The sequence below is a fragment of the Myotis daubentonii genome, chromosome 4 (assembly GCF_963259705.1).
Source record: "Myotis daubentonii chromosome 4, mMyoDau2.1, whole genome shotgun sequence".
Classification (NCBI taxonomy): Eukaryota; Metazoa; Chordata; class Mammalia; order Chiroptera; family Vespertilionidae; genus Myotis; species Myotis daubentonii.
Window position 1 is genome coordinate 12,469,974 of NC_081843.1, and position 17,163 is coordinate 12,487,136.

Below are 17,163 nucleotides of genomic sequence, written 5' to 3' on the forward strand. Positions count from 1 at the left end.
GCTCTAACCAGGAATCTAACCAGCAACCTTTCTGTGCAAGGGATGACACCCAACCAACTGAGCTACATGTGCCAGGTCCAAAGTTTTTCTTAAGTCTAATAAGCCTAATTACTATTATCATCTATTATTATCATTTCATAAAGAAAAGTCATTTTCAACAGTTCCAGAACTGTTTGTCTCAATTGGCCATTTAAGTTTAATAGCAAAAGACTGGTTAATGGCCGAACCGGTTTGGCTCAGTGGATAGAGCTTCGGCCTGCGGACTCAGGGGTCCCAGCTTCGATTCCGGTCAAGGGTATGTACCTTGGTTGCTGGCACATCCCCACTGGGGGGCGTGCAGGAGGCAGCTGATCGATCTCTCTCATCGATGTTTCTGGCTCTCTATCCCTCTCCCTTCTTCTCCGTAAAAAATCAATAAAAAATATATATATATATATATATATATATATATATATATATATATATATATTTTTTTTTTTTTAAAGACTGGTTAATGATTACAATGCACTGTAAAGCATTCAGAAGGAAAGGAGAATGATTTGTGGACCATTTGGGTTTTGTTTTTGTGTGTATGTGGCAGTTTTATTTTTTAATGAAATTATTTTTATATATTTTTATTTTTATTTATTTATTTTTTTTGGTGTCAGGAGTGGGATTTTTATATATTTTTAATTAATTTCAGAGAGGAAGGGAGAGGGAGAGAGATAGAAACATCATTGATGAGAGAGAATTACTGATCAGCTGCCTTCTGCACTGGGGATCGAGCCTGCAACCAGGACATGTGCCCTGACCAGGAATCCAACTGTAACCTTCTGGTTCAGAGGTCAATACTCAACCACTGAGCCACACCGACCTGGCTTGTGTGGCAGGTTTTGTTATTAGTTTTAAAAATCAGTACTTTTAAATGGAAACAGCTTGACCAAAAATCTGCCACAGAATTTTGGGACCCATTAAAACAAAATTTAATGAGGAAAAAAAGTCGTTTTCCAACCTAAAGTAGGAAGTACATACATTCAGAATTATGCCTAAATAAAGGTTAGTTTTTTTTATTTTATTGATTTTTAGAGAGGGAGAGGAAGGAAGAGCTAGAGAGAAATACCAATTTGTTGTTCCACTTATTTTTTTTAATATATTTTTTTTTATTGATTTCAGAGAGGAAGGGAGATAGAGAGATAGAAACATCAATGATGAGAGAGAATTATTGATTGGCTGCCTCCTGCAAGCCCCCCACTGGGGGGATCAAGCCCCAAACCCAGGCATGTGCCCTTAGCTGGAATTGAACCTGGGACCCTTTAGTCTGCAGGCCGATGCTCTATCCACTGAGCCAAACTGGCGAAGGCTAAAGGTTAGTTTTGTTTTTTAAAGTTCAGCAAGTAGTTGTTATTTATCCCCTCTTTTTAAAACATAAGTTTTTTTTTTTTTTTTCTTTTTTCTTTCTTTTTCCAATATATTTTATTGATTTTTTACAGAGAGGAAGGGAGAGAGACAGAGAGCCAGAAACATCGATGAGAGAGAAACACCGACCAGCCGCCTCCTGCACATCCCCCACCGGGGATGCGCCCGCAACCCAGGCACATGCCCCCGACCGGAATCGAACCCGGGACCCTTCAGTCCGCAAGCCGACGCTCCATCCACTGAGCCAAACCGATTTCGGCTAAAACATAAGTTTTTATTGACCTTAGCAGTGGTTCTCAACCTTCCTAATGCCGCGACCCTTTAATACAGTTCCTCATGTTGTGGTGATCCCCAACCATAAAATTATTTTCGTTGCTACTTCATAACTGTAATTTTGCTACTGTTATGAATCGTAATGTAAATATCTGATATGCAGGATGTATTTTCATTATTACAAATTGAACAAAATTAAAGCATAGTGATGAATCACAAAAACAATATGTAATTATATATGTGTTTTCCGATGGTCTTAGGCAACCCCTGTGAAAGGGTCGTTCAACCCCCCAAAGAGGTCGCGACCCGCTGCCTTAGAGAGAGAGGAAGGAAGGGGGAGAGAGAAACATTGATCGGCTGCCCCCTACTGGGAATTGAGCTCACAATCCCCAGCATGTGCCCTGACTGGGAATCAAACCTGCTACCTGCCACCTTTTAGTGCACAGAATGATGCTCCAAACAGCTGAGCCACACCAGCCAGGGCTTGATTTTTTTTCTTATTTATTTATTTTTAGAGAAAAGAAGGGAGAGAGAGAAACATCAATGTGAGAGAGAAACTCAATTGGTTACCGCTATTCCCTGACCCGGCTTCATCCTGAACTAAAATCTAGACATGTGCCTTGACTGGGAATTGAACTGGAAACCTTTTTGGTATACAGGAAGACGCTCCAACCAACTGAGCCACCCACCTAGGGCTGGAATAAAAAAGAAACTCCTTTGAATACTACACTGCTGTAAAAAGGAAGGAACTTCTACCATTTGCAGCAGCATGGATGGTCCTGGAGAGCATTATGCTAAGTGAAATAAGTCAGTCAGAGAAAGATAAATATCACATGATCTCACTCATTTGTGGAACATAATGAACAACATAAACTGATTAACAAAAACAGATCCAGAGACAGAGAAGCATGATCAGATGCTCAAACCTTAGAGGGGCCCTAGCTGGTTTGGCTCAGTGGATAGAGCGTCAGCCTGCAGACTTAAGGGTTCCAGGTTCGATTCGGTCAAGGGCATATGCCTGGGTTGCGGGCTTGATCCCCATTAGAGGATGTGCAGGAGGCAGCCAATCAGTGATCCTCTGTCATCATTGATGTTTCTATCTCTCTTTCCCTCTCCATTCCTCTCTGAAATCAATAAAAATAAATTAAAAAAAAAAACACCTCAGAGGGAAGGTAGGGAAGGGTGGGGGTAAGGGGGAGAGATCAACCTAAGGACTTGTATGCATGCATATAAGCATAACCAATGGACACAGACACCAGGGGGTGAGGGCGTAAGCCGGGGGGTGGGGGGGGGGTGGAAATGGGGGGTTAAGGACACATATGTAATACCTTAATCAATAAAGAAAAAAAGAAATTCCTGTCAATCCATGATTCTATATCCAGAAAAATCATTCTTTAAGAATGAAGACAAGCCCTGGCTGGTGATCTCAGTGGTTAGAGCTTCTGCCTGCACACTGGAGGGTCTTGGGTTTGATTCCAGTCAAAGGCACATACTGGGTTGCAGATTGCAGGTCCGACCCCCGCCCCCAGTCAGGGCAAGTGTAGGGAGCAACCAACCCATGTGTCTCTCTCACATCTATGTTTCTCTCTCTCTCTCCCCCTTCCCTTTCACTCTCTCTAAAAGTAAATGGGGAAAAAAAACTCTCACTCTTTGGGTGAGGATTAAAAAAAAGAACGAAGATAAAGCCGTGGCTGATGTGGCTCAGTTGGTTGGAGCGTTGTCTGTGCACCCGAAGGTTGCAGGTTCTGTTTCCAGTCAGGGCACATAGTTTTTGGGTTCCATCCCTGGTCCCCAGCATAGGTGAGGCAACTCTTGATATATGTCTCACATTGATGCTTCTCTCTCTGTCTTTCTCTTCCTCCCTCTAAAGAATAAAAAATTAAAAGAATAAATACATTTTTTAAAATATATTTTATTGATTTTTTACAGAGAGGAAGGGAGAGAGATAGAGAGTTAGAAACATCGATGAGAGAGAATCATCGATCAGCTGCCTCCCGCACATCTCCCACTGGGGATGTGCCCGCAACCCAGGCACACGCCCCCGACTGGAATCGAACCCGGGACCTTCCAGTCCGCAGGCCGACGCTCTATCCACTGAGCCAAACCGGTCTCGGCAAAAGAATAAATACAGTTTTTTTAGATAAAAGAAAACCAAGGTGTGGTCAGCCAATCTGAATGGCAATAAAAATGCTAACAAGCTAGATCTTATATTGTCTTAACATAGAGACACACAATAATAATTAATAATAATAATAATAGCCCTAACCGGTTTGGCTCAGTGGATAGAGCTTCGGCCTGCGAACTGAAGGGTCCCAGGTTCGATTCCGTTCAAGGGCATGTACCTTGACCGCGGGCACATCACCAGTAGGGGGCGTGCAGGAGGCAGCTGATCGATGTTTCTAACTCTCTATCCCTCTCCCTTCCTCTCTGTAAAAAAATCAATAAAATATATTTTAAAATAATAATAATAATAATAATAAAGAGGGTGGGAGAAAACTTTTGGAGATGTGGATATGTTTATGGCATATATTGCGATGGTTTCACATTTATATACTTATCTCCAAATCCTACACATTAAATATATACAGATTTTCGTTTGTCAGTATTTAATGATCGCATCGGTATGAAAACGAATATGATCCATGCTGAGTTCATATTATTATCGATTTTTTCCCTCCGATTTTAACAGAAATTGACATGTTTTTCCTTGGGCCCTACAAGCGGAGAACAGTCGGGGGTGGGGTCGAGCAGGGAAAGGGGCGGGGATAGAGGGGGAGGAGGCCAGCGCTTCTCCAGGCTGTCCACCTTACCCTTCTCTTCTCCCCTCCATCTCTCCCTCCGCCCCTCCTTCCTTCCCCCAACCCCACCCCTCCGCTCCCCTTGCCTTTCTCCCTCCCCCGCCCCTCTCTCCGTCCCTCCGCCCCTCCTCCTTTCTTCCCTCCCTGGAAGCGTTATAATCCCCGCGCTCCCTCCGCCAGTGTTCAGCCAGCGCCCACGGCCTGGGCGCCATGAGCGGCCTCTTCGGGCGCGCGGTGCTGAGGGAGGTGGTGTGCGGCTCGCGGGCCTGGGTGCCCAGCCTGCTCGTGCGCCCCTGCTCGGGTGAGTCGGGGGAGGGGATCGGCAGCAGGCGCCTCCTAGCCGTGGTTGGCGCACAGGCTGGGGGCCCAGACCCGGCAGTCCTCCTGACTCGCTGGGAAGCCTTGGGGCGCCGCGCGGGTGTGGGGGGCGATCGAAGTCCCGGAAGGCGCGCTCCTTGGGTTCCTGCGGGGGCGGGCCGGGGTCCTGTATCCTCTCATTGCCCTCCAACCCCCCACGCCTGCCGCCCACCTCCCCAGGTTGCCTCGGGGCAGAGGGACCCAAGGACTCTGGAGCAGAAGGAAGCCAGAGGCCTAGTGGCTGCATTGGGTGGCGAAGGGATCCTTGCGGAGCTGGGGCTCCTGAGTGGGAAGTCCTTCTCCGCAGACGAAAACTCCTCCCTCGGAACCTCTGTGGTGTTTTCTCTAGGCCCTAAGTCCTGGCCGGACCTCCTTGGGGCCCTGGGGCCTTTATCTGTAACCGGTCCTCTCCCCTGACTGAGAGCCAGATGCCATGTGTTCCAGACGCTGGCAAGAGCGCACTGCCATCTTCCCAGGCCAGGCTAGACAGCAGGTCCCGAGGCTCTGGATTTGAGGGGAACAAACAAGTCAGGGGGCTTCTTCCCCAGTGGGCCTCGCTTGGCCCTGAAAGGATGTGCCAGCAGGTCACCCACAGCACAGGCTTTGGTTTGTTTTCCTCCTGGGGATGAGGAATGGCCGCTGCAGATGCCCCCTGGGACGCTGGCCGGCTCCAGTCTTATTCTCATTTCTCCACCAGTTCTGTCTCTGAAGGACTTTGCAGGACGTCCAGGGTCTGGGCTCTCGTCAAAAGCACATTTGAGCCTGGATCCAGTGCTGTGGGTTTGCATAACTCAGAAGTGGCTTGGGCTGCAGGAGGGTGATGCAGCCTCCCGTCTCCTTAGCTGTGTCGGGGCTGGACTCAATGCTCTCCTTGGCTCTGGAAGCTCCCCGCCTTAAAACCTCACAGCAGCACAGAGCTCCTGCCTGGCCAGTGAGGTGTAAGAGAAGTCCTCCAGGCTTCCTCGCCTGCAGACAGGAACCCCTCTACCTTCCTCCTCAATCCCCCCGGGTCCCTTTGTCCTGGCGTCTGTGGCCTACCCGGTGGGGAGAACATACTGCGTTTCTCCCCGGCTCTCTGCTATTCTTTCACCTGAGACCCAGAAGATGGGCTCTGGGTCCTTGGTGTTGTGGCAGTGTCTGTGCTATCACCCCCAAGGACAGGAGTCAAAAGTGAGGCCAGGAGTCATGCTTTCTTTCCAGTGAATCATCCCTGGGTCTCCTGGCTCTCAGGGGACACCAGCTCCATCATGAGCAGCTTCTGCTACTGCCTGGGAGGGAGCTATGGCCCCTCCAACAGGTTGGAAGCCCCCAGGAATCCAGTGCCCTGATTATCCCTGACAGGCAGCCCCATGCTGGGCGATTCCTGGCTGCGGGCACCACACTTACCCCCCTCCAGAGCTGCTCTGGCGGAGGCAGACACTGTAGCCCAGATGACATCTGGGTCCGGCAGGGGAACACAGGTCAGGAGACATGAAAAGGCGAGGCAGCTTCCCTGAACCCTCCTCTTCTAAAGGAGGGCCCTCCTGGACCCTGGAGCGGACCCTGGTGGCCGTGAAGCCAGATGGGGTGCAGCGGCGGCTTGTTGGGGATGTGATCCGGCGTTTTGAGCGGAGGGGCTTCAAGCTGGTGGGGATGAAGATGATTCAGGTACCAGGGCTCTTGGCCTGTGGGCGTCCCTCAGTGCACTAGGGGGAGGGCTTCTTACAGACCCCAGAACCTCAGCCCTTCGCGTCGGTCCTGCTCCAGGAGGAGTGCCCTGGTGGAAGTAGAAGGGGAGGGATGGAGAGGTGGAGTTGGTATCTCCTGCACTGCTGTGCTTGACACACCGGCTCATGGAGGTGTTTTCTGCAAAGTCATTGCCCTAGTGCCCACTGGGGCGCCCTCTCCAGGGACTCCTCTCACTCCTTCTCCCAATGCCACACAGGCGCCAGAGAGCATCCTTGCTGAGCACTACCACGACCTTCAGAGGAAGCCCTTCTACCCAGCCCTCATCAGCTACATGAGCTCTGGCCCCGTGGTGGCCATGGTATGACCTGGTGGAAGGGGTGGAGGGCCCTGGATTGAGCCTAGAGCTGCTGAGCCCTTGGTGATCCCCCTTCTCCTGACCTTTATCTCTGTGCTGCAGGTCTGGGAAGGCCCCAATGTGGTCTGTACCTCAAGGGCCATGATAGGGCACACGGACTCAGCTGAGGCCGCCCCCGGCACCATTCGAGGCGACTTCAGCTTCCACATCAGCAGGTACCGGGGCCCTGGCACACTCAGCCACAAGCTCATTGTTTTGCTGGGCGAAAGTTAAGCCAGAAGAGACTTGGGATATCACACCTCTTACTTGCTAGTCTCAGGGAGATAAAGTATTCCCTGAGCGTGTGTATGTCCTCCGTCATCATGGTCTGTTGTCTGACTCTATCTTGCCAGGTACTCTGAGGGAGGACTGGTGGGAAAATGAGGCTCCCAGTAACAGTCTGGGCTGGTCCATGAGGTTGTAAGAGGCCGAGGCCAGGCTGGAACCCAGTTTTCTAGCTCCCCTCTTCTTCCTTTCCCCTCTGCATAATCAGCTTGCTCCTCTGGACAGTAGGGAATCAGCAGACCTTTCCCAGGACCTCCCAGGTGCATGTGGAAGCCTGTGCCTTACCTTTGCTACCTGTTACCTGGCACAGGAACATCATCCACGCCAGCGACTCCGTGGAGGGGGCCCAGCGGGAGATCCAGCTGTGGTTCCAGAGCAATGAGCTGGTTGACTGGGCAGACGAAGGCCACCGGAGCAGCCTCTACACAGCCTGAACCTCAGGCTGCCCTAGGCTGCCCCCAGCATCCACCCAGGACCAACTACCTCTGTCCACAAGAACTTGAGCCCACACTGTGCTCTGCCCATCTGTCCCAGACCACTTCCCTGTTCACCGTCGGCTTCAGCCCAGAGCAGTTGAGCCAACTTTATGTGCCTTTTGGTATCTTAAACCAGCAAGAGATTGGACCAAATCCTTTCCATACCAAAATGCCAGACCACTTTTGGGGGGGTCTCCAAAAGTGGTTTAACCTCCCCCCCCCCCCACAGGGGACACATTAAAATTCCTTGTGCTGTGCATGGGGGGAGCGCTCATTATGTCAGTGGCTAGGTACTAATGAGGCCTTTACACAAGGTTGTATAAACCAATAGGAGGTCAATAGAACCTATGACTCAGGCAGAGATCCAGAGACCTCCAACCTGAAATCTGGGGGAATCCAAGCTGGGCCCTGAAGCTGGTGCTGTCCCAACACTAAATCATTCTGATTCCACTGAAGAAGGAGCTTCCTGCCTTGGACAGGACTGGAGGGTGGCAGGAACGGGTGGCGGGGGAGGTGGTGGCTAAGACCACCCTCAGGGCAGAAAGCTTGGTGACCATAACCTCCTCCCCTCTTCATGGCTTCATGTGGCCGAGGCTGCCTGGTGTTTACTTATCTTCATGTTGACACTACATCTCACCCCTAGTCCCCAGGTGTCCCTACTCACTCTTGACAGGTACTGGACACTACACATCATTACATCTGCTAAGGCTGGCTTGGTCCTTTTTCTTTTTAAAAAAAAATATATTTTTTATTGACTTCAGAGAGAAAGGAAGAGGGAGAGAGAGATAGAAACACCAATGATGAGAGAGAATCATTGATTTGCTGCCTCCTGCACACCCCCTACTGGGGATTGAGCCCGCAACCCAGGCATGTGCCCTTGACTGGAATTAAAACCAGGACCCTTCAGTCCGCAAGCCGACGCTCTATCCGATGAGCCAAACCAGCTAAGGCTGGCTTGGTCCTCATTTGATATTTTTTCCTTCTTACAGTTCTTTTTTAGGTTTTTTTTTTTTTTTTTTTAAAGAGATGGGAACATCAATGAGCTAGAAACATTAATGAGAGAGACACATCAACATTGATGGGCTGCCTCCTCTGCATGCCCCCTATTGGGGGTCAAACCCTGACCTGGAATCAAACCAGCGACCTCTTGGTCCATGGGTTGATGCTCAACCACTGAACCACCTGGCCGGGCTTTTTTTCCTTCTTGATGAAGGATGGTTGCCCTGACATTTATTGCTCTTGAAACGGGTCATTTTAGGACCTGGCACTGGGCCTGGAGAAGTGAAGCAGAGGCCTTCCTGAGGCTTTCCTTGGCCGCAGTCTCCTTCCCTCCTCTGCTTTGATATTTATGCAGCAGGGTAGGCAGGTGTCTGGGAGGCAAGGGCATTTAAATGCTGAGCACTTCCCAACCAGCTGTTTTAAATGCACAGCTGGGCCAGCCTGACCTTAACCCGGGAAGGAGTGTCCGCTGTACCCAGCTGGCTCCGACCACGGTACTAACACCCAGTCCTGTGGAGAGGACGGAGTCTTGTGGACAGTTTGGAAACCCACTCACCTGGCCTCGGCCACAGAAATCCGCCTGCAGCCGTGGTTCTGGGACCCCCATTCTCGGCAGGCGGCGTGGCCACGGTGCTGCAAGATGTGCTGGGAAAAGCTGGGAGGCAGCCTTGGGTAGGGCTAACGGGGAGGGGGCGGTGGTCCTGGGCGGAGCGAGAGGCCACTGTGCAGGGCGGGCGTCCTGAGAAGAGCGAGGAGGCATCTACGGGCCGGGCGTCGGGGGAGGAGCGAGGGCGCCTGCGGGAGGGGCGGCGGCGATGGGGCGGGACCTCCGTTTCCCCGGACTCTACCGGTGCTCAGAAGTGACGTGGCGAGAGCGCCGCTAGTCCTGGTGGTGGCAGCTGGTGCTCTGATCCGAAGCAGGTCCCTGCTGTCCTCGCTGCCGCGGGTCCGTACCGAGCGCCATGGCCCAGCCGCCGCCCGATGTCAGCGAGGATGACTGCCTCCCGGAGTACCGCCACCTCTTTTGCCCCGACCTGCTCCGGTGAGGGCCTCGTCCTGGTCTGCCTTTGAGAGCGGGGTCAGGAACTGGGGAGTGGGGCCCGGGGTTCGGGGCGTCCGAGTGCTCCGGTACTTTGATCCTTGCACTGCGGAGAGCGCGTTCTGTTTGGCTTGGCCCGCGCCGGGGCATGTGGCGAATGGCAGTTCTGGGAGGGAGGGAGTGAGGGGCAGGTGGAGGACAGCTTGTATGTTTTGAAAACATTACTCACTGAACTGACAGCTTTATGAATAGAGAATTTGAGGCTGAAATTGGGTTGCCCGGAGACCCAGAAAGCCTAGGCATGCAGGCTTTAGCGTTTTATTTTCTTACAAAAATCATCCACGTTATTTGTTACCAGTCTAAATGTGATAGAGGTGCCCAGTTCGTAGGGTCAAAGTCCTCCCAGAGCCACAGCCGTCCCCCACTCCCCAGTTTACGGGGATATCTTTAAAAAGCCTCGTGTTGTTGTTGTTTTAATTCTTTATTGTTTAAAGTATTACCTAAGTCTCCTTACACCGCCCCCCACCATTGACCTCTCCCTGGCTGCCCCCACCCCCAAAAAAGCCTCGTGTTTTCTTCCCCCAGGGACAAAGTCGCCTTCATCACAGGCGGTGGCTCTGGGATCGGATTCCGGATTGCTGAGATTTTTATGAGGTGAGCACTCCTCTGTTTGATCTGTGCCCACCACCCCATCTCCACTACTGACTCTCATACTTCCTCACACCTTCCCGGGCAAGAGGCTGGTGGGTGAGGGAACCCCTCTAGGCAATGAGCCATTTAAGAACATCTGAAAGGGGTCAAGTGCTGTCCTGGGGGAGGCAGGACTCCAGGGCCCTCTCCCAGACCTCAGTGGAGACTGTGTGGCTGTGGTCTGAGCACCCTCATTTATACAAAGAGGGAGGGTTCCACAGAGTGAGGTAACTCCCTTGCAGAGCTCCCTGGGGCCTGGCTGTGAGCCAGAGTCATGGAGGGCCCAGTTGCATGTGGAACACAGTGTCTCTTGAGACACAAGTTCTATGGCCTTAGGCCCAAATCGAATATTTATCACCCCGACTTGGGAAAGGCCCAGAGTTAGGCTGGGGTTGGGGGAGAGGGAGCCTGTTGATATCCTAGGGACCCTCTTCAGTTTCTCCTGGACCCTCACTTTTCATACCAGGGAGGTGAGCCCCACTGGACAAGATTTTGGGAATCATTCGTTCTACGTGAACTTTTTGCCAAACTGGTGGCTTTGGGCGTGTTGCTTCTCTGAACAGAGTATGACTAGCTGGTCAGGGTCATTTTGAGGAGCAGGTAGAACATGCTGAGAAGGTGATAGCTGCTATTGTTACTACCAACACTGTGAGGAGCTGACACTGTTATAATGTACCCCGCGAATCACACAAGGACGCCTCAAGAAGTCGAATTAAAGAGCCACATTTATTGCAAATCCGGGACTATGAAGGGGCATTTCCCAAATCTCATAGTGATAAGATGGCTGCAACACCAGATTTATATAGGCAAAGATCACAAAGGTATAGATTACATCCCAAGGTTTGGAATGAGGAACCTGGTTTGCAAAAAAGCAGTTTACAGAAGCAGAAGCAGCATGTTATCTAAATTATAGTTTTGGGTCTCGGAATCACTGATTGACAGAAACACATTATCTAGAGCCCTCGGGTCTTGGGACCACTGAGTCAACAGAGACACGTTATCTGGAGCCCTCTGACCTTGGGATAACTGTGCTGTCCTTCCCAGGTAAAGGAAAATGTGCTTTCTAAGACCAGTATGACCACAACCCATGGGATTTCACATTACAATCAATAGGGTATTTAATCAAATGGGGTGATTCATATAATTCAGAAAACAAATAACTTTTCTATTATTTTAGTAAACAAATAAGTACAGAAACCAAACAGTAGGGTTAAAGTTAAACTATAGTTTCTACCTGAGATGATTGCTACCATACTCAGCACAGGGCAGGTGCCCTGACCTCAGAATGGGCTTTCTGTCCATCTCCAACATCACAGGGAGAGAGGACAGGGGCACGTGGGGCCATGCCAAGGGGGACCCAGAAGGCCTCATGCAAATGCGTGGGCCCCCATTTGATGTTCGCAGCTGCTTTGGTGCTGTGCACATGGAGTTTGGGGCGGGGCCTGTATCCTGAGGCCAGCCCAGAAATGCTGGGAGTGGGATTAATGGCAGCCATCTACAGTCTCACCACAGTGGCTTAGCTGTGTTCAGACCCCTGTGTCCTCTGACAGCTGTACCTTCCACATTGAGCTGGTGTTTCAAGAGACCCTTGGGGGAAGGGGGCTCTGCTTAGAGCTCTGGGCAGGAGCCCATCTGGGTTTATCTCTTGCGCCTTGCCATCCTCACTCCTGCCCTCTGGCTTTGCAGGCACGGCTGCCACACGGTCATTGCCAGCAGAAGTTTTCCGAGAGTATCCATGGTAAGGTGTCTCTACTATGCCTACCCCATCCATGGGTGGCTGTGGAGACCCAGAGCCTGGACCTGGAGGGTCCTGAGGCCCAGAGGATGTTGACTGCAAAAGCTGCTCCTCTTCCAAATATCAAGCTTCGGTGGAGGTTGTCTCCCAGGAAAACACCTGGCTTTTAAAAACGTTTAATTGTTGGGTCCTGTGAGGGACCCTCATGCTGAGTGGTACTGATGCTAAGAGAGATCTCTGAGCTCAGCTGGGTTATAATAGTGGTCCACATGTCCTACCCACCCAGGAGGAAAGTCTCACCCCTGCCACTGACCCATGACCAGTGGCCTGGAAGGTGATGTGGAGGGAGGAGTGTTGAATTTCTTAGAAATGTCCACAAGGGGTAGTGGCCCTGGGGAATGGCTACCTGCCAGCTGCATCTCTCAAGAATGGAGTCTAGCAACAAACCCTGGCTTCCCAGCAGAACCTGGACACATCCTCCTTGGATGCTGAAGGGCTGTTCTCTCTAGGCCGAGGCCACTTGGCCGATGCCCACCTCTTCTCTCCCTTCCTGTCTGCCTTCTAGGCTGCCAGAAAGCTGGCTGCAGCCACTGGCCAGCGATGCCTCCCCGTGTCTATGGATGTCCGAGATCCCCCAGCCATCGTGGCTGCCGTGGACCAGGCACTGAAGGAGTTTGGAAAAATCGACATTCTCATAAACTGTGAGTCACTGTTAAGCTAGGCCAGAGGTTTTCTGATGAGTCAGCGATGCTAGACCTTCCTTCTTGGAAGTCCCAGAACTTTTATCCCGAGCTCCAGGCCACTGTCTTGGTCCAACTCTGTTCCTTCCAAGTCATTTCAGTGCGAACTTGGCTGAATCAGAGTCAGAGGCGATCTCAAGCCTCCTTCCCTGTCCAGCTTGTGCCGTCCTGAAGTCTGTGTGCTCTACCTGCCCAGGGATCCTGCGCCATCTGTGTCTCCTTCCACCCTGCAGGTGCAGCTGGAAACTTCCTGTGCCCAGCCGGCTCATTGTCCTTCAATGCCTTCAAGACTGTGATGGACATCGATGCCTTGGGCACATTCAACGTGTCTCACGTGCTCTACAAGAAGTTCTTCCGAGTGAGTGTTCTCTGGTTGGGACCTCCCCTCTTCTGGTGGTCTGCTCGCTGACAAGCGCGCCCCTCACACACCTCCCCCCCCCCGCCCCCGTGTCCCCCACGTGTTGCAGGACCACGGAGGAGTCATCGTGAACATCACCGCAACCCTGGGTACCCGGGGGCAGGTGCTCCAAGTGCACGCAGGCTCTGCCAAGGCGGCCGTGGGTATGGCGCCCCTTCTGGTCTGCTCTCCGGGGTTCCTTAGGGTCCCTCTCCTGCCTGTCCCTGGAGGCCAGCAGTGTCTGAGTGCGCAGTGGAGAGGCCCAGCCCTGACCCCGAGTCCCCGCTTCAACCCAGGCCACCCCAGAAGTCCAAGCAGCCCTGCATTCTCCCTCATGCCTGCCTGCCTTCCTTCCATGCAGATGCAATGACGCGGCACTTGGCCGTGGAGTGGGGTCCGCAGAACATCCGAGTCAACAGCCTTGCCCCCGGCCCTATCAGTGGCACGGAGGGGATCCGGCGGCTAGGTAAGGCTCTCAGGAAACCCAGGCCCTCTTGGATGCTCCCCTAGGTACAGGCTCCACAGTGCCTCCCTGGGCTCCCCTCTCACCTGGCTGGGACAAGTGCCAACTTTTCACGGCTCCCTGGGGCTGGCAAGGAGCCGTTTGTGGTTAGCACACAGCAGCAGTGGACTAAGGATTAACTAGACTTGGGAAGCCGCTCCCTTGAGGTCGAGGCCACAGGGCTACTGACCTTGATGTTTGAGTCAGAACCAAAGTGGGGCTTCCATGGAAGCTTCCGGAACCTTGGCAGGGTGTCCATCGAAAAGCCCTATGCCGGTTCTTTGGCAGTGTTACTCGGTACCTGGCGTGTCCCTGCTCTGCGAGGATGGTGCTAACAGTGCCCGCAACGTTCTCGGATGTGGTTTAGAGAAAGCTGGGCCGGGGAGGGTGGGGGGCCTTGAGATCCTGTGGCTCACAGGGTTTGACCTCCCAGGTGGTCCCCACGCTGACAAGGTCCTGGCCAGCCCCCTGCAGAGGCTGGGGAACAAGACGGAGATCGCCCACAGTGTACTCTACCTGGCCAGCCCTTTGGCATCCTACGTGACAGGGGCCTTGCTGGTGGTTGACGGCGGGGCGTGGCTGACGTTACCCAATGACATGAAGCTGCTGGCGGATTTTGCATCCTTCTCTGCTAAGCTCTAGGTGATGTGCCACTCCCACCTTCTGGGTGTCATTTGTGTTCATGGCCCTTTCCCAAGACCCCACCCTGTGGGCTTTTGGTCACTGTTTGGGCCCTGATACGTTTTTACTCAATTCCTTGGGCATCTTTCGAGACATGTTCTTGGGCATGTTTGGGCTTCCACTACTCCAACAGACCAGGCCATATGTAGGTCAAGCTGGGGAGGGGTCTTCTTGGGTGGTATTGGGAGGGGGCCCAGCCCAATGAAGCTCTACCCCAGATCTCAGGGCCCTCCTGCAAACCAGGGTGGGCATGGCTTGCCTGGCAGACAGGAATTCTCTCTCTCTGGGACCTCCCCTCGGTGACCCTCTCCGGAGGCCTGAGGGCTGTCTGAGCCCATGCAAGGGTGCCATTGCTCTCTGCCTCCCCCCTCCCCCAATCCCAGTGGTGTGGCTGGTCTGTGAAGCCTGCTTATCCCGGTTCTCTGAGCAGCACCTTCCTCTGAGGAAGGCTGAGGCCCAACCCATGCCTCTGAACACCTATGCTCATCAGACCTCCTGGGTCACAATCACAGGGTGGTGGTAGAATGTCCTAGACTTTGGCTGTTTCCTGTCCCACCTGAGGGGGTGTGTATGGTGAGGGGATAGCCCAGGAGTTCACGGTTCAGTCACACTGTGAAGCCAGGTTTGGAGCAGGCTTCTGCGATGACCCCCACCATCCTTCCTGGAGACGGGTCTGTGAGCACAGTGATGTTGAGAAGCCCCTCTTCTGAGGCCCTCTGTGCTTTGGTTGCCATCAGCCATGTTCTGAAGTGCCCGTGAGTGACCAGGCAGCTGGAGGTGGGGGGTGGGGGAAGTCTGGGCTGGGAAACCATCCACTGGGGTGAGGAGCACTCATCCAGGGGAGTTCTGGAAGAGGGCAGAAGGGGACTGCTGGTGTCTGCCCCCCAGGGGATACACAAGGCTTAGCTGCCCACTGCTGTCTCCCGGCCACTTGTGGGTGCTGCCCAGGTGGCAGATACAGTTCCCTAGGCTGTGCAGGAGAGGGGCCCTGGGGCGCTTCAGTCCTCTGTGACCTTGGTGTCTGCTGGCATTTCTGACAGGAGCTGGACAGCTGAAGCGAAGAAGGCATTCTGAAGGGGAGGCTGGTTCACAACCCACTCTTGGATTCCCGGGACCTGCCTCTCACTCAGCTGAGAACTCCAAACCAACCACCCAGCAGAGCAGCTGAAGCAGAGACTAACCCCTCCTCTGAGAACCATTCTGTGTTCCCATCCCTTTCCCGTGGCCCATCTCCTGTGCATGGGCAGGAGTGACCAGGCAGTGAGGCCAGCCTGCTGACCTGCCCGCACCACACAGATATCTGCCAAGGGGTGATTGGCATTCCAGAGCTCCCTCAAGAGTGGAGGTGCAGACCAGTTGCTGGGGTACACCCCTCACCCCCTGACCTAGGGTTAGGGGCTATCCTGCTCTGCCTAGTCCCAGCCTGGGCTGGCCTCCTTCTGCCTGTTTCCTGTCCCACCTGAGGGGGTGTGTATGTGAAGGGATAACCCAGGAGTTCACAGGTCAGTCACACTGTGAAGCCAGGTTTGGAGCAGGCTTCTGGGGTGACCCCCCCCCCATCCTTCCTGGAGACAGTAGGATGCCTCAAGGTTCAAGCCCCTCAGAACTGTAGGTCAGCCCTCTGGTTAGGCACACAGTTCCATCCTTCCTTGTTGGTATCACCCATTTGTATAAGCAAAGATCCTAGAGCTTTGTCAGAAAATATATTTCCTTAAAGAATAATATTTTTTTATTATAAAACATCTATTCATTGGACTTTGCAAAACTTTTTAGAAGGAAAAGGAAGATACTTGAATAGAATCACTGACCCAGTCATTTAGTGTTTCCTTCCTATCTTTTTCCTGTGAAGAGTTTAGAAAATGCTTCCTATCTAATGCCTGAACACCCTGCAAGGTCCCCATGTGCTCTTGGTCTGTTCCTATTGCCATTAGGGGGCTGAGTGTGAGTTCTGTGCCCCAGAGGACCATGCTCACTTGTCCCTTGTTCAAGTCCCTTCATTCTATGAAAGGAGACCACTTCTCCTCAACATGTGCAAGGGAGTGGCAGGGAAACCCCATGGCCATCCCAGCTGGGAGGCCACCTGGCAGAGGGAGCACCTTTTGCTATTTAAAGGTGCTCTCTGTTGTCAGGGAGACCAAAATGTGGTGCATCAAGTTCACCAGCAAGACAGAATGAGCCCTCGCTGGTGTGGCTCAGTGGATAGAGCATCGGCCTACGGACTGAAGGGTCCCAGGTTTGATTCCGGTCAAGGGCACATACCCGGTTTGTGGGCTCTATCCCTAGTAGGGAATGTGCAGGAGGCAGCCAATCAATGTTTCTCATTGTTGATTCTATTTCCCTCTCCCTTCCTCTCTGAAATCAATAAAAATATATTAAAAAAAAAAAAAGACAGAGGGGTCCTTATGATACTGCTGGGGGGACAAGACAAAAGAGTGAAAGCAGCTACTGGGGAGACCTGGCCAGTGAGAGGCAGAGGCAATCCTGAGGACCCCTCTCCATATGCCAGCGAGCCTGGGCCTGCTGTCCTTCCTGAGGAGTAGGCCCTGGGGATGGCCTGAGGGGGAGGGTGTCCTACCATGGATGACTAGGCTCTGCTGCTTTTGAAGGTTGGGATGCACTGTTGAGGTGCAGGTTCCAGGGGTAAGCCTTTTATTACTGTACTAGAAGCCTGTTGCATGAAAAGATTCGTGCAATAGGCCTTCCCTTCCCCTGGCTGCCGGCGCCGGTTTTCCTC

General features: G+C 52.5%; 2 protein-coding genes across 3 annotated transcripts; both read left to right on the forward strand.

Moving 5' to 3' along the window:
• The first annotated feature begins 4,513 nt into the window (after positions 1 to 4,513).
• On the forward strand, positions 4,514 to 7,903 carry NME4 (NME/NM23 nucleoside diphosphate kinase 4). 2 transcript variants are annotated; one of them, XM_059692524.1, is made up of 5 exons: positions 4,514 to 4,767; positions 6,337 to 6,470; positions 6,748 to 6,849; positions 6,949 to 7,061; positions 7,379 to 7,903. In XM_059692524.1, exons 1-5 carry the CDS (start codon positions 4,677 to 4,679, stop codon positions 7,602 to 7,604), a joined length of 666 nt encoding a protein of 221 aa, XP_059548507.1. In that variant the 5' UTR covers positions 4,514 to 4,676; the 3' UTR covers positions 7,605 to 7,903. The 2 variants fall into 2 exon arrangements, with proteins under 2 accessions (XP_059548507.1, XP_059548508.1); XM_059692525.1 differs by having other exon boundaries at positions 4,523 to 4,767; positions 7,481 to 7,903.
• A 1,563-nt stretch (positions 7,904 to 9,466) lies between these two features.
• On the forward strand, positions 9,467 to 16,757 carry DECR2 (2,4-dienoyl-CoA reductase 2). Its single transcript, XM_059692523.1, has 9 exons — positions 9,467 to 9,687; positions 10,270 to 10,338; positions 12,061 to 12,112; positions 12,675 to 12,810; positions 13,083 to 13,207; positions 13,317 to 13,410; positions 13,608 to 13,712; positions 14,182 to 14,390; positions 15,470 to 16,757. Exons 1-8 carry the CDS (start codon positions 9,608 to 9,610, stop codon positions 14,388 to 14,390), a joined length of 870 nt encoding a protein of 289 aa, XP_059548506.1. The 5' UTR covers positions 9,467 to 9,607; the 3' UTR covers positions 15,470 to 16,757.
• Positions 16,758 to 17,163: the final 406 nt, after the last annotated feature.